Source organism: Natator depressus, chromosome 5 (assembly GCF_965152275.1).
Source record: "Natator depressus isolate rNatDep1 chromosome 5, rNatDep2.hap1, whole genome shotgun sequence".
NCBI classification, from domain to species: domain Eukaryota; kingdom Metazoa; phylum Chordata; order Testudines; family Cheloniidae; genus Natator; species Natator depressus.
Genome location: NC_134238.1, coordinates 79,345,798 through 79,363,501, shown reverse-complemented (window position 1 = coordinate 79,363,501; position 17,704 = coordinate 79,345,798). Strand labels below are relative to the sequence as shown.

At 40.2% G+C, this 17,704-nt stretch overlaps 1 protein-coding gene across 2 annotated transcripts; it reads right to left on the bottom strand.

The window, feature by feature from the left end:
* Positions 1-4,862: 4,862 nt before the first annotated feature.
* CTXN3 (cortexin 3) lies at positions 4,863-13,348 on the bottom strand. Of its 2 annotated transcripts, none has more exons than XM_074954041.1 (2): positions 13,020-13,348; positions 4,863-5,519 (listed from the first exon to the last, which is right to left on the bottom strand). In XM_074954041.1, the coding sequence occupies exons 1-2, from the start codon at positions 13,023-13,025 to the stop codon at positions 5,178-5,180; spliced, it is 348 nt and encodes a 115-aa protein (XP_074810142.1). In that variant the 5' UTR covers positions 13,026-13,348; the 3' UTR covers positions 4,863-5,177. The 2 variants fall into 2 exon arrangements, with proteins under 2 accessions (XP_074810142.1, XP_074810143.1); XM_074954042.1 differs by having other exon boundaries at positions 13,080-13,348.
* Positions 13,349-17,704: the final 4,356 nt, after the last annotated feature.

Here is a 17,704-nt window from a genome sequence, read left to right as displayed (position 1 = left end):
CTATTCTAATTGCCCCACATAAAGGAAAGCTGGCCTGCCTGGCTGTTCAGTCAGGGCCCAAGATTTTTGAAAGGAACCCTCCCCAGACTTCCTGCTTGGGAAACGAAACCACTAAATAGTACTGTTCTCAATACTACATCTTCCATGGGCTGTGCGTGACTCCTCCATTGGGGGAGGCTTTGTGCACCCAGCCGTGGCCCCAATCCTAGGCCTACCCCTATTCAGCCTCCTCCCCAAGAAGCCCCACCCATACTTCACCCACAGCCCCTCTCGGCTCCCTTCCCCCACCTGCCAGCTGGCCAACCGACCGTTCATGCACCTCTTTGCCCCTCCCCTGGTGCCCCACCTACCCCTCATACCTCTTTGTCCCCTTCCACAGTCCCCCTGCCCGTGCTTCTTTGCCTCCTCCCCGGTCTGCTGCTCACACCTCTTTGCCTCCTCCCCACTCCCTCCCCCACCTGCCACTCATGCTTCTTCACCCTCTCCCCCAGTCCTCCCCTCTGCCCACTGCTCATGCCTCTTCGCTCCCTTCCGCCCACCACCCGCCCACCTGCTGGCCACTTGCACCTCTTCAACATAGTTACCGTTGCTCATGGAGGTGGTTTTATTATGTCAATGGAAGAACTCTCTCCCACCAGCATAGAGCATCTACATGAATGATCTTACAGCAGCATTGTTGTAACCTTGCAAGTGTACACATGGTTTTAGGGCAGGAACCTTTGGCATGCAGCCATGGACATGCAGCCTTTGGCATGCAGCCCGTCAGGGAAATCCGCTGGTGGGCCGGGATGGTTTGTTTACCTGCATTGTCCGCGGGTTCGGCCGATCACAGCTCCCAGTGGCCGCAGCTCGCCATTCCAGGCCAATGGGGGCTGTGGGAAGCGGCGACCAGCACATCCCTCGGCCCACGCCCCTTCCCTCATCCCCCATTGGCCTGGAACAGCGAACTGCGGCCAGTGGGAGCTGTGATCAGCCAAACCTGCAGACGCAGCAGGTAAACAAACCGTCCTGGCCCGCCAGCAGATTTCCCTGATGAGCCGCGTGCCAAAGGTTGCCGATCCCTGCCTTAGGGTATGTCTTCACTGCAACTAAACACCTGTGTCTGGTCTGTGCTAGCTGACTCGGGTTAGCAGGGCTCAGGCCAAGGAGCTGTTTAATTGTGGTATAGATATTCAGGCACAGGCTGGAGCCTGGGCCCTGGGACCCTGTGAGGGGGGAGGGTCTCATAGCTCAGGCTCCAGCCTGAGCCCATTTTTCTACACTGCAGTTAAACAGCTCTTTAGCCCAACTCAGCCGGCAGGGGCCACTCGAGGGTTTTTAATTGCCGTGTAGACATACCCTTAAACAACATTTATATAAGTCACAGTCCAAAAACTCATACTTAGCCTACTAACTAAACTCATTAACAATGTGCCCTCTAAGGCAGTTTACACTGCGCAGGAATCTAAATTTGACTCCTTTTGGAGGGATACGTTCTGTACCCCTGTGAAGGCCCGTGGCTGGAGGAGCTGTCAGCTTCTACCGCTGCCCTGGGGCCGGAAGAGCTCGCTCTTCCCCCTCCCCCGACAAAGCCCCAGGGCTGGGAGAAGCTCTTGCTGCCCCCATTCCCCGGGGCTGGAGGAGTCCGGTGCCCCCAATGATTACTGGGGAAGCCCATGCCCCTGCTTGCCCCTCTTGTGCATGCCCCTGAATGCCACTCTTGTGTTGAGATGGTAACGTCATTTGTTCTGCCAGTTTAATGTCCTGAGGTTTGGTTATCATGACCTGTTGTGGTTGTTGCCTTTCTGAGACCTTCTCAGGCAAAATGGCAAACTTAGTGTCCCTTACCTCCCTTCCTTCTGGAAGGTGGAGAAGGTATTGCCTATTCTACCTCAGTATATGTCTGTCTGGGGTGACAACTTCGTAAGACTACAGACAGGGCCAGATTACGACATTCTGAGGCCCTAAATTATGTCAAGTGTAAGAGGCCCCATACCATAAAAAAATGAATTTCTTATTTTCACAGAAAGCACACTGAATATATAAACACAAAAGCTTTATGTTTGCATATATACAAAGGCGAAGTTGTAAAAATAGAACAATAATCTTCATTTTCAGCAGCCCTCTCTGTAATAATGACATCATGATAGAAATAAATTTTAGACAAATTCTTTGAACTAATTGCGTATGTAAGTAAAGTAGAAATAAACAATACAATATAAAAAATACAAAATAAACAATTAATTGTTGGGATTTTTCTTTTGCTATACTATAAAAATACAATGTATTATGCATACAGTATGTGATTTATAAGTCTATATTAGAATTTTTACATAGCATACGACCTATAATAAAATATTATCTTTCATGCACCAAACCCAGTGAGGAGAAAATCCCAGACTTTTTCTAGGCAGACATCTCTCTTTGCAGTCGTTTGTCTATCCTCTGTCTCCCCCAGGACCACTGATTAATCTCAAGTAAACACCTGGGACACACAGAGTGACAACAAGCTACATGCACGAAAGAGAAAGAAAGCATTTACCAGAAAAAAGTCTGGTAATCTCTAGACAGGCATTGAGAAAGTGCCTGAATATATAGGCAAACAAATATAATGAATATTATAGGCTTTAATAGCCGATAAATCATAGCTGCACATAGTTTGAAATAACTTGCTCACCAAAGTACTCAGAATATTTTGATATATATGTATATCTTTCTTCACTGCTCTCAAAACCCTCTATTTATCCTTTTGTCAGCAGTCTCTGATATTTACTGTGAAGGTTCCTGAAACTGACAAAGGAAAACCAACACAAATTTATCCTCCTCAAGATCCACTTGACCCAAGTCCATAAGACGATCACCTGCAAACTCAATCATGTGCAGCATGGATAGCGCATGAAGCAGAAAATGGCGTGTGCACTAAATACGCTATCGTACATATGTACAGGTCAAAAGAAGAAAGAACACACTAATATACGAGTATGAGCTTGGCAGGATTGCTTCATGACATTGCAGTCTCCGACCTCACATTTTCCCGATTTTGTTGGCAGTGAGATTATTTATTTGTGAAGGCATGGTCAGAATTTTACCAGAAGCAGCTGGCCAACAAAACGCTGCCTTAGGAGACTGATAGCAGATTTACATGTAGAAATACGAATTTTACAAGTGCAATTATCGTTATTTTTTTCTCAGCCCTGTCCTGCTGCCTGTCAATAATGAACAATTAGTGAAGGGTAAGAGTAGGTAAGGGTATTTGTGTAGCCAGATGTGTATATTTTTGTCATATTTGAACAAAAATGTCTATATTTAGAGAGAATCTTCTTTTCCCCATATCTCCTTTATTTATCAACCGATTTCAATAAAATTTGAAATGGAGTCAGTTTTTTCTTTTTTAGAGGCCCCCTCATATTGCATGGCCCTAAGCTGTAGTTTAGCTACCTTATACTTTATACCTTAATCTGGCACTGACTGCAGGAGAACCTCATGTGACACCACAGCTCTTTGCGACCACTGATTTCCACTGCATCATGTTCATGAAGTGGTGCGTTATCCGATATCTATTGTTATGTTTCTGGCACACCACACTGATATGTGTTGTGCACAGTAGTAACATTGTATTGAATGCTGGGTAGTTATGCTAAATTCTATTACTGTGATTTGTGTTATGTTTTTTTCCAGAATGATGTTAACATCCCATAATAGTTTGCAATATTTGCAACAGTTTGGCACAGCCAAATACAAAACCTATCAGAAGCAACACGTATGAATGGTATTTCCTGGTACCACGAGGGAATGCTGTCATGACCTACTGATACCTGGAATGTGGTATTCAAAGCAAAGATAAGGAAGGTACAGGATTGTATCAAAAAACAAGTATAGACTGGTGGATGACTTATCAAGTGCTCTCTAATTTATAAACAGGTTTAATTTGTACTACAAATATAGCTAGACTTAGGTACCTATTTTCAAATCAGATCTCCTGTATAAGATGAATGCCATCCTGTGCGACGGTTTCCTAGAAAGAATGGTATGGATGGCTCATTTTCATGTTGCAGTGCTTTGTCTTTAAACTGATTAAACTTGGCTATTTGGTCTCTCAAATATTTTAAATATAAAACTGTAAATGTAGTCAAGCAGTTGGCTACACTTTAGTCAAAAGGTGGCCTTTTTTGTTTAAGCTGGCCAGCATTCATGGTGCTGCAACACTCATCTCTAGACTCATCTTCAGTATACCCTCTGCCTGGGGAAAGTGCTAGGGAGGAAACTGTAGTCTAGGAAGTATTGGGAGTATTGATATGTTAGTACTCATTAGTTAACCTTAACCCTATCCTTCCCTAGATCCTATTTTCCTGCTCCCAGTAGCTCTCCCTTTGTTATATTGTTACTTTGGGATAGTGTCATTCCTTTGCTGTGGTTTGGGTTGATGTACTTCATTGTTTCTTGTGTAGCGGGTAACCGGGTCTATACTCTGCGCCAGCTGTGGTAGCATTATTCATTTTCCTAAGGGACAGCAGCCCTTGTGTCTCATGCAAATTGAGGGGTCACCTTGGTTGGAGGTACCAGGCTTCACAATAAAGGACCCTCTCTGCCCTCTGGAGCTGGCAATAGCAATTGGGAATTATCTGCATGAACTCCAGCTACATTCTGTGTGTTAGGTATAGCTGTACTGAATGGCGGAGGAATAAACCAGAGCAGCTTGGAAGAGCTGTGATTGTGACATGAGGAAATCTGGTCTGAGTCTCCCTTCTCCCCCCCCCCCCCCCGGTACATTTATTTTAAAAGCCAGTGGGGCATTAAAAGTTTATTTAATTGCCACATACAACTCATAAAAAAAACATTCCTACCCAACCTGTAAATCTACTGATGTTTGTAAAAAAGCTACTTTCAAACAATAAGACTTTCTTCAGCAACTACAAATCAAATTTATTCGGAGTCATAAGATACCATCTATGTTATATATTGTTCCAATATGTTTTGAAGCACAGTTATAGCTTTATTTTTCCCCCTCCATTAGGAGAATCACCAGTCTACCTTCAAATGTTTAACTCGCTTTGATGTTTATTTAAAAACAAATTAATATTTTGTGCAGTCATGCAAGGCTTTTATAATGTCTGAGAAAATTGGGGGAAAATAAATCTACATTCCAGGTTTTTTTAAAAAAAACAAACTCCTCTAAATAATATTTCTGAGTCGTCAGTCTAAGCCAGGGCATAATCAAACTGGCCTTTCTCTATCCCATCAAGTCCGTCAGCCCAGGTGGAGGTGGGCATACTCCTGTAGGGGTCTAAGAGAATTCGGAAGCATCGGACAATGAGAATGCCTAAGAAAATAAATAATAAGATCACAAAGACAAATGTGGTTTTCTGCTCCAGGGTCAAGCTAGCGTCTCGTGGAACATTCCCAGGAGGCAACAAAGTAGAAGTAATTGGCTCTCCTTCCATTGTCCAGGGAAGCTGAAAGAAGTAATCCCACAGTTTCCTTATTTTCATCATCAATTTGCTGAGGCCATGGTAGAAGTCACTTAGATGTACTTGTGTTATCTGCAGGGGAAGGGGAAAAAAATTTTAGCTATGAAAGCACCTTATTTTTGTGTGTGGTCTCATCTGAACACAGAGGGCATATGGGAAAGAACCATAGTTTCCATTCCACTATTATTATTTTCTGAACATGTTTATTTGTTTCATAATATGAAAGGCCTAATATTACTGTTAAATAGCATGAACAGACATCTTGGCTATAAGATGGCCAAGTACTGGGCCTAAATGTGATTGGAGTAGCTTCCTGATCATGTACCATTTGGATTGATATAGAATTTTCCCTATCTTCAAGGGGAAGTGTCAGGGTGCCAATCACACTGCTCAGAGAACACTGCTAAAAGGTAAGCTACCGAAAGGACAGGTCTGAAGCAGACTGTGTCTCATTCCACCTGGGAGAAGAGTGTCATTACTGTGCCAGCAGTTCTGGAGGAGGAAGGTCAGAAAATAATATAATTTTTAACACCTTTCATCCATAATGATCCCAAAGGTACCCAGATGACACAGACAGGGATCTTTTACATACAACTGAAATGCAGACACCTCTGAGCTGGATGCTGGCAGCCATTCTGTTCCCATAGCACAACATGGCATTTATAAAAGACAGGGAAAATAGCTTCTTCATTTGAAACAAGAGGAATTTTAGGGAGGCAGTTCAGTCTCAAATGTAGCCCAACATATTAGTTAATGCCCTTACCTCATGCTGAAATTCAATCTGTGATCTTTTAGTAAATACAGTGAGTCAGGAGCTAGGTTTCATATTTCACAGCATGCTGTAGTGCCATGTAGTGTCATCAGGTTAGTACTGACTCAGGGCCAGATCATGCCATCCTTACATATGGTCCCAGTGAAATCAATGAGTAAAGTGAAGTATATTCAAATGGGTGCCCAAATGTGGCTATAAGAATGTCCCCTACCAAAATCATCGCCAGCACTGCCTACAGTACTTACATTTCTCTTAGTCTCACCTCAGGCATTGGCAAGGCCTAAACATACCTAGATTATAAAATCCATATAAGGTATGATGGCTACAGGTTATCCCTGCTTGTCCCCAATTTAGCACTATAGGCTACAATCGGAGCACTTCATGCAAATGGTAAGAAAAGAGACTGTTTTTAAACAAAATCAAACCTGGACTAGGAGGAAGGACACAAAATTGTGGAAACAAGCAAAACTTTTATGTTGCCATTTAAATCCATTGAGAATTAGCTGTCATTTAGAATGGAGACCTGGTCAGTAATGACTTACAAGCACATGTCAATAAAAATAATTACCACTAAATGTGGTATTGAGAAAGCAGTTATATAATTACAAATGAAGCATAATTTTAAAACGACATATACTTCAGATAAAACAATGGAAGAGATAATAAAAGAACAAATGTCACAACTGTACAATTATTAATGCCTGATTCAATGTATAACTGAAATGACAGAACGATATAAATTTAATTTGTTGTTAATTTCATATCTTTGAAAGTATATTTCCAGCTACCAGCTGATGAAAAATTCACGAGCCTCGCTAATAAAAAGAGCTGTAACCTTAGGCTCAAGCAGTTTAATAAAAGTGTCAGATCTTAGATGATACACGGAGGAAGAAATGTAACTAAAGTCCAATGATAAATCTTGTTATAAAAACACAGAAATTGAGATACAGGATTATAACATTTTGACAATGATGCTATAATGAAGGTTGAAGACAAATGACTGCTACAAAAAAACCCTTCATTTTAGTCACCAAAGCCCTGAGTTAGCAAAGCACTTCAGCGCATGCTTAAGTCTCATAGACTACAATGACTTAAGAATGTGCTTTAAGTTAACCACAATATTAAATTCTTTGTTGAATTGGAGCTTGAAAGTCTCTCCTAAAACTACATTTTGGAGATACATTTTGTCATGCTTGCTTTCAGCACAGATTTGAGTAATTTAGGAAAGGGTTGGAAACATACATTCAATAATGTGCAATCATCTAAAAATGGGCTAAGGATTTTGGGGTTGGCGAGAAATAGAAAATTTTCACCTGTCAAGAAAGTTCAGATTTTTACTGTACTTGAAAAACCTCATTTTAAACTTAGCAGGTATATATTGCTCAGTAAAACACAAATGCTTTGTATTCTTTGAAGAAACCTGATTTCAAAATCATTTGATGAATTATTAAAGATTGTGTGCTAATTACTTTCTTTAAGGATTGAACAGGCACCAAAAATGGGGTGTGTGGTGAATGACTGCAGATGCAGAGATGTGTTGGGTAATCATTCTCATAGCCATAACTGGTTTCAGTTGATTTTATGTATCAACAGAGGTGTGAAGCATGCTTTGGACTCGGCAGCCATTCAGCCCCAGACTGCTCATTATCATGCTATAACTACGTGCACCAACAAAGGGTCTCGCCTTAAGTTCATACTGGAGTTCACTGGAGCACAATGGGGCTCTGATCCTAACTGTGGCTACTGCAATATAAAAGTTAAATCCAACAACAAACTGTTGCTAAAATGAGAGCAAAGTGCTTATCTTTCACATCATTTACAAAACTCACCTTTCTGAAAGCAAGGAAATGACTACATAAGGACCTCAGAGACCTTACACTGCCCATAGTGCAAACAAACATGTAGGGACAGATTCTCAGCTCCCAGTCCAGCTCCTTTGCACCATTCCTGAGCAACTGTGGGTTCCCTTTGTGTAGGAATCCCTGGGTCTCAAAGAGTTGGCTAAGTGATTCTAGCAGCTTCCTACAGCACTCTGACAGTGTGACTCCATTGGAGCTGTGTACCAGGGACTCCTCATGGCAACATTGCCCCCATTATAGAGAGCTACAGGGAAATGCTAATACAACCTCAAGTTGTATTATCTTCTCTGGGAAACACCTGTGCATCCATCCCATCCACAACCTACGCTCTTCTCCTCCAGCCTGCATCCCCTTTCCCAGTATAGATCCTAGATTCAGGGGGAGATCTTTGGGGGGCCTGGGAGATGGAAGGTATCGTGCCACAGAAGTACCCACGCAACTTTTCCACATAGTTCTGGGGAGTTCTGTGCATAAAGGGTCCCTTTAATGTTCAGATTTTGGGCGGGGGGGTGGCATCTTACACTGCAAGCTTCTTGGAGCACAGGCTGTCTTTCTATTTGTTTGTACAGCACATAGCACAACAGGCCTTGATCCCCACTGGGTCTTCTGTGAGATGATATGATACAAATGATATTATCATCTCCATTTTAGAGATTGAGAAATGGAAGCAGAGAGTAATTAAGTGACTTGCCAAAGGGCCCACAGGAAGCAGAGCAGCAAAGCCAGTGATCGGAGCCAGATTTTCCACTTTTCCGTTAGCCACAAGACCATCCTTCCACCCCTCATTACTTTTCACCTTCTTGTCTATGCAGTGGTTTATGAAACATTGATGCTAATGGTGTAAAACTCAAATAATGACATTGCATAAGTATACATTGATCCAGAGAGGAATACATTATAGGCATCACAGAAAGTTATGACTGAAGTGGCAGCTGTGAGATGATCAAAAAAAGAGTAGGACTGTGGTGATCTGAATATGTTTCTTATTGTTGATTTTAAAAGCCAGCCAGAGCTGGGCCAGGTTATTACCTGGATTAGAGATCCCCAAGGGAAAAAATATTATAAACAGAGGTTTGTCTAAGCACCAGGCTGCTGTCTATATGACTTAAGTAGAATTAAGACTGATTGAGCAAACCGATTAGCCTTTAACTCAATAAGTAGCTTTTAGAGGTAAAGGCATTCAAGTTCAATTTCTTGTTGAAATGATTTCCTCACCGATATGAATAATCCTTCATTTAATAAGTACACAATTGAATACCTTTCTGTCCACATCCGGCCCTGTCGTTACCATTCATTTTTGCTAACATGCACATAACCATTAGCTCGTTTTATTATAGTTCTGGCTGAGATGGCACTTTCAATCTAAGACACTTGGTTGTAGTAGCTATACATTTTTTAAAACAAAAGAACACAAATGCTTATGATTAATGCCAGCCCAGAAGGTTTTTTGTTTTGTTTTTGTGGATTAGGCAGAGATGAAGAAATCAGTGGAGGTCTGGTTTAATGGAATACATCATTTTCCTTGAAACAATAATTGAAACATACCATGTTATTGCCACATAGGGACTGAACTTTTATTTCAAACAAGTCAGGAAACAGAATTAGGGTTACCACAGCCAGCTTAACTCTGTCCCCTTGCACATTTGAATGACATTAAGATCTCTCACTCTTTTGAACAGTCTCTCTCCATTGTTAAGGTTGTGGCAAGGTTATCATTATCAATCAAATTTTGACCTGTCCCTAGTTTCACCCAGACTCACCCAATCTACAATGACTGGACATCTACTCTGGATGCTGTGAACCTGTATATCATTGCTGGTTCAGTTACCTATCTCATGCTACAGAAACCACCTACCTGAAAATCTGAAGGTGAACTGTTAAAGTTTGAGGTGCCCCTGCAGGAGTCAAATCACCCAAGTATATTGAGTTGAGTAGGTTACTAGCTTTACTACAGATGCACTTATTGAATACATGAAACTGCTTTAGAAAGTTGGGACGCAGGCTACCAGGAATATGCAGCCAGAGTTAAGGTCAGTGCACCTTAAATCAGCATTTCTAGGCTTTCTAACACTCGGTTTTGAAAAAGGCAAACTTTCATTGAAAATTGTCGTGTTTTTTAATGATTTCTTTTTAGGGTTCATGGCAAAGCTTTCAAGCTTCTTATTTTGAAAACAATATAACAGACTAATGGAGTCAGGCATGGTGGCGTGTGCCTGTAATCCCAGCTATTTGGAAGGCTAAGGCTGGCAGATCGCTTGAGCTCAGGGGTTCTGGGCTGCAGTGTGCTATGCCAATTGGGTGTCCATTGCCACTGACAGCCTGGCCAGCGAGTGGCTGAAGGAATGGCTAGAACACCTCGAATGGCGTATTGTGACCGGTGCGCCCTCTCTGAGGGCTGATCGATCAAGAGGACAATGGAAAGGAACTGTTCTTTTTTTAAATGTCACTCTTCCAAAACCACTGTGTTTGTAACTGAATTGGACTTTGCACTGTTATGTTTAAACTCCACCTTTTTCTATTACCATTTATATAAAATACTACTTTATAGAATTTAATATAGGATTTGTGTTTGTTTTATGAAAGACTCTTGTAACGTATATGTACAAGAGGGAACCTGTAATCTCAATTTGCTGACTTTTGTGCAATTAGAATCTCACCCTTTACCATTCAATGTGTTGTGTTTTTTGCAATTCTTATACATTTGTGTATAAACACTGCAGTGAACAGAGTCAAATATTTGCAAAACCGCCTAATTTTTGAAACACATTTGATGTTCGGTAGCAAATGAAATTCTAGGCTAGATCCCACCTATGTAAATTGAAGTAGGTCCACTGCGGTCAGTGGTGTTCCACAGATTAACACCAGCTGAGGATTTGGCCCTTTGTTTCTAGGTGTGATGAAGAATGCATAATCTCCAGGCTTTTAAAGACATCAGCAAAGGAAATTCAGAGATAAAAATTCTGGAATTATTATTTTTATATAACTTCCATATAAAATTCCCTTTCCACAGACTAAAAATGAAATTCCAGGTTAAATGTATTCCAGGTTACATTGATCTCTATTGTTTAATAAATCACCTGCTACATAGTTGTTTTATGCAAATTACCTAAAATTAACAGGCAACCCTTTAAAATGAGCTGTATCAGTGGAGGAAGCTGACCAGCTAAAACCATATAGATATACAATTTATAGAGTTCTGACCCACTTTGACATATGCCCTTAGTTACACCCATGCAAACTCACTGACTTCATTCTTAAGAGCAGAATTTGTCTCTGTGACTTCACCAGGTGCCTTACAAGTATGCATAATATCATGTAAGTATATGGATTTAATGGCACAAGTGGGTTTCCATTATGGCTTATCTAGTATAATGTAAATCATGTGATTACATGCAAGACCTAAGTTGTGTCACAGCCGCATGTACTATTTTTCTATACTATCCTTTCTAGTTTAGCAGATTAATCACAGCATTTCCTTACATATAAACACCACACAAGCTTCTTCACACTCAAACATCCCTATTCTAAACATCTGCACAAAGATTTTTTTCCATACGCTCACAACTCTATTGTAGTGATAGACATATCAGAGCCACCTGGAACACATATGACTTCACAAAAATAGCCACTAAATTGACAAATTGTATTAAATATGCCCACTGTGGTATCTACTTATGCCTCACAACCCTCATGTACAATATCGCACTTTGACCCTGACAACAGTCACTGCACAGTCTGAGTGTGACTGCAGTGACTCTTGACTTACTTTACACTGCCTCACCCTCTCCTATTTATGAACCCAGGACCAGCAGATTGCCACTGGCCCCCATGCACGCACATATCCTCGTCTTCTTCCCAACAGCTTTTAGGGGCAGAGCCTCTGGTGGTCTGGCAAGAAAAAGACCACATAGTGCAAGAATCAGTGACTGACTTTGTTAAAGCAACTTGATGGAGTTAGTTGGATTTCAGGGGTATTATTATTATATTACTATAAAAGGAACAGTACTTTTTCTTTGGCTGCCTCTCCAATAACACTGTGCACTGTAATTATGTTGAATAGTATATTGTAATGTTTAAACTGCACCTGTATCTTTTACCTTAGATGTACAGAAGTAGCATTTTGTATTACTGTATATATGCTGTGTGTATTCATTTAATGAGACACCCTATTGTAATGCATATGCACATAGGGGCAAAGTTACTGGGGGAACCACTTAGTGCCAGAATTAGCAACTGACTGTTGAAGTAACTGCTCGCTTTACTGGCTAATTGGATTTAAACAAAAGGAACAGCATGTGAGAGTCAGCTGGTATAAATCAACATAGCTTCAATGGATTTACACCATTTGAGGACCTGGCCCCTATTTTGAACCCCATACAAAATACACTATTTCCTTTTCCCTTTGTCTCCATGTACTTTTCCTTCTAAAAAGTTTACAGCTAGCATTGTAGCTAGCAAAATTTACAAATGCTAGCATTGCAATTCTTTCCCCATTGCATATTGCTAAGGCATGTCCATAATATATTAAATGTTAAAGCCCTTTAAGCTAACATGTTATTAAAATATTTGATTAGGCTGGATCCCACTGGGAAAAAATAATCCTATTACAGTTACAAATCTTTCCAGATTAAGAAATCTGCTGCTCAGTGAGACTAATATATTTTGCATTCCTTTTTCTTTCATTAGTAAAGGTTAACTTTGTTAACCTTAATGAACTTTTCAAAAAATAAATATAAAAAACCAGTAAAGGTCACTATACTTTGTATTAATTTATTTTAGATACATTTAATTTTCATAGGTTTTAGATCTCCATGTCACAAATTCTTACCCTCTATCCAGGAAATATTGCATATAAACAGTATTAACCAGGCATGTAAAATATAAAGATTATTTATTAAATAAATAAGTAAAATGGGCATACAGTTTTTGTTATACAAGTACCTTCATCTAGTAGAGAGAAAACCCGACCCATTTCCTTCTGCAGCTGTTATGGGTACTTACAGGTATCTTTAGTTTCCATTCTTCTTTACCTTGCTCGCAATGTAAGTGCAAAGTAGCAGGGACTGCAAAGAAACGGGATGAACACCTAAAAGCACTAGAGCTGCCTTTAAAAGGCTTAGACTTTTACGTAAAAAACAATGTTATACAAGAATGCTGTTTGTGTGTTAGAAGTAATTAGCTGACAATATTGTCGTTTCTTTGAGGCGAGCCATGATTTCAGTTCTGCCTCAGCAACTCTTCAGTAGATTCTGCTTCACTGAGTAGAGCAGCAGCCTAGCAATCTGTCTGAAACTGTCTTCAGGAGAATATTAACATTCAAAAGTAGTTCAAGAAATAAATAAAAAATCACAGGGCATTCCCGTACCTTTGCTAAAATTAAAGCCATAAATATACCAGTATTTCTCTTTTTACTATAAGGATTGCTGTCAGTAATCTGGCTTTTTTGATGTCAAATAGCATTCATCAGCCAATCTGATTACTGTTTGTGACCTTCAAGAAAACTCCTTAATTAGAAGACTTCTAAAGAACAATGTGTGAGAGTAATTCTGGGCTACATTTACTATATAAAAATAACCTGATGGCAGTGGCATCTGGCCATCAACATAGCTGTTGCTTTTTTTTAAAACTTATTTCTAGCATTTCTTTTTTTCTGGAAGCCGTAGTTGTTTTCAAGTCATGTACAAAAGCTGCCCTTAATAAAGTAGCTACTTTATTTGAGGGGAAAAACACTCTGTAAAGCATAATGGTTCTTATTTTCCTTCCTGAAAGAAAACAACACTAGTTTTAAAATGGTGTGTCAATTGATTTAAATACTGGTTGCGCCCTGGTTTCCACTTTTTTTTTTTTAGGGTGATCAGGGGTGGGCCAGGGGAATGGCTGAACAATTTATGGTTAGATCAGGGCATTTGTGCCACAGCCCTGTTATAGGGGGCAGTGTGAAACCCGTGCCCCCAGCAGCATCCTAGGACAAATTGTTTCCCATCTAAGGCATAATCTGTTTCCCAAGGTGCTCTGATGGTTATTGAGGGAGCCCTTTGTGGTTCCCCTTCCACCCCTGCAGGCCAGTGTAAGGACTACATGCAATCTGGCCCTTAATGCTTTGTCTGATTTCACCATAGTAAATATATAATATCGCCACTAATTCATCACACACAAATGCAAAATTCCACATACACCGCTATAAGAGCCCTGTGGCTCCAGGTGGGGAGGAACAGCAGCATGGATGCAGAAACAGGGTTTGTACTGAGCTTGAGTCCTGGTCTACACACAGCTTTTGTACAGGTGTATTGTTATTTCAGTTATGGGTGTGATTTTTTTTTTACTGAAAGAGTTATACCTGTATAAGCCCTAGTGTGGATGCAGTTATACTGAAATAACAGTGTTATATCAGTAGAGCTTATTCCCCTTGCTGTACAGGAATAAGCTATACCAGTATAAACCTAATTATACCAGTATAACTGTGTCCACACTAGGGTGTTGTGCTGCTTTAATTATACTGGAAAGTGGTACAACTTACACGTGTAGCTAGTCAAGGCCTTACAGTCTTGGTAGCACAGAGGTAGTACACTACTGCCTCACTGTAAAAAGAGCCCAGTTCAGGACAGCTTTGTGTGATCCCAGCAACGTTATGTGGGTTATAGGGAGGTACTTTTGTGTTTTTAAAAAATAAACTGTTTCTGCTGAGCACTTCTTAGTGAATTATTCCCTTTGTGACACAGGCTTCAGCCTTTGTATACTAATCCACTCAATTTCTTTCCTAGCTAGAGGATCAGCATGAATACAAAAGATAAAGGCAGGAAGGAAGAGGCTTGTTAGATCCAAGAGGAAAACTGCAAGTGAGAGGCTGTTTTACTATATTAAACAAAGTTGTAGATATTTTCCAATTATTTAGAACCTGTCATTCTAGAATATTTTCTCCTTTGGTCTTCCCTTCTTTGTAGAGATTCACAATTCTGAACCCACGTATGCTCCAGTGAATGCAGTTTGTGGCTAATAAACATGGGGACAGAGAGAACTGATGAAACAATGGGTTTAAAGATTCATTTTATCTTTTTTGTTTTGTATTTTATAAGTCTTACAAACAGATGACACAGTGATATTCATTTAAGGTCCAATAAAGTCCATGGGAGTCTTTCCAGTGAGTTTACTGGGCTTTAATGCAGTGGCCTTGGATGCTATTGATATCAGCAATTACATCACTGTGCTGTAGTTACCAAATTAACAATACCTCCCACAATTGTCCCATGATATTTACTATGGGCTTAAATCCTCATGTCCTTACTCTAGTTGTGCTCACACTTTACTGCACTGAGGTTTGCCGCAGCAAGGACCTCAAGATTTTTCTTTGTAACTATGGCATTGTAGAGCTGTGCTTGTGAAGATTACATACATCACATTTGGTGAAAACACTCTGCAGGAACAGCAATGTAAACAAATATTATAGCCATTTTAGTCAATTGCTCTCCAGAGGTAATACTCAAACCATCCCACTAACTAATTCTAAATACAGTATTAAACTACAGCATCTCTATATCTGACTCTATTTGGTGTTCAAGGGATGTTCTTGGTGTGATTTTATTAATAGGTCTGAAGGTATCTTTTGAAGTTATTATTGCACAACCATTCCAAAAGGCTATGAAATACTAAAATGTCACCCAGAAATGGAATGAAACCTCTGCACCAATAGTTACCATGGATCCTCCACATCACTGGAAGAATCCTAATAATTTTGATTCACTCTTCACCCTGCCATGTCACTCAAAATGAGCTGTGCAAAACTGACAGATCTGAAAGTCACAGAATATTGAAAACATTCTGTAGGAACTCATCTAGAGAAGTTTCCGAGATATGCAAGCAGGTCTGAGACTACCAATGCTGCTGTCACTGACTGACTGAATCTTTGACAGTGAGGAAGAGAAAGAAAGAAAAAAAAATCAATAGCCCATTTATCTCCAACTCACTTTCTCAAATATCTGGGCATTACAGACTCCTTTGCAGTTAGACTCTACATCCATGTGAATTGACTGAAGGGAAGCCAAAGAAACATGCTAATGCCTTGCTCTTGGTCTATTGCTCATTGCTATGTATCTTGTCAGACTGGCTGCTAGGCATGCACGTTCCAGCACTGGCTGATTTTACAAGGTCTGTAGTGATGATCATTTAGGCATCCTAAAGCAGGACTGAGCGCTAACCTTGTGTCAGACAAACATGTCAGCTCTGACATTCTGAAAATAGGCTTTGTGTGCTAGATTCACTGAAATGGATGCCGGGAGATGCTACACCTCCCTGAGCCAGCTTTGCCCCCTCCATGCTCCAAGTCAGATCCATCTTAAATGAGGGCAGGAGCTGTAGCTCACGAAAGCTTATGCTCAAATAAATTGGTTAGTCTCTAAGGTGCCACAAGTACTCCTTTTCTTTTTGCGAATACAGACTAACATGGCTGTTACTCTGAAACCTTCCCTCATTGTTTTCTTGGGGGAAAGGGAGACGGGAAAGGAAGAGAACACTCCATTTTTAGGAGGTGAAATCCACTGGAGCTCCCCTGGCAGAGGCTGTGAGGGGCACATTGTTCTAGTGCATCCCTGATGACTCTCCCCATGTTCCGCCTCAGGCCAAGATTTTCTCCTATGGGGCCTGTGTTGGCCACATACAGGCCCCTTAACAGAGGGGAAGTTGCAAAGTTTTTTGACATTTGCATCATCCTGGTCTGGTGGACTTTCTGTTGTCATGAGTCTCTGAGACTGGCATAGAACTTGAGCTAACCCTACAGTTCCATCTGGTAGCTTTTCTGGACACTCTCCTCTTGCCCCTCCATCCAGACTCTAAAACATTGAATCTCTTAATATTCAGGGGACTCAAGTGCAAGTTAAATAGAACTGTAAATTATGGTTATAAAATGTCAAGTAAAATGCAATACAATTAACTTTAAAATAATTCATTATACTTACTCCTTGCATGCTTGTTACCTATTTGCAATGGTAGAAAAAGGATACAAAATAATAGGTAGAATTGGTTAAGAATTTTCTGCAAGAGTAGTTTTCAGATGATAAATGCAGTTTCAGACAAAAATAAAAAATTTCCCCAAGAAATTTATGTTGTGTTCAGTTGTGCTGAAATTTTTCAATTTTCTGTCAGGAAAATCAAAATGAAATTTTTTTTTCTGCTCGGTTCAATCTTAACTGGAATATTTCATTTTATTGAACTAATCTGAAACCTTCCATTTTGAATCAGTTCAGAAAAAATTAAACTGTATTTCCCTAGTGCATTGTGCTTTTGTGTTCTTCACAGTTTTTCTAAGCTAATGCCATTGTAATATTTTTCGTATTCTTAACTTGTTTTGATGTGAAGAACTACATTACTCTATAAAAAGTGGTGTAATGATAATTATGATCTATATTTATATGGGCATCAGTCCCAAAATCAGTGTGCATTCAAAGACAGACAGAAGCATTTTTTAAATGTAACTATAAAAGCAATCTTTCATAGCCACTTTGATTTTGAGCAAAAATCCACAAGTGTGAGGATCTTAGCAACAATGTCACATTCACTGAGATTCAGAGACATTCCTGCCAGCTCTACCACATGTGTAAAACTATATTTTGCATAAGTAAATTAATTTTTTGTTT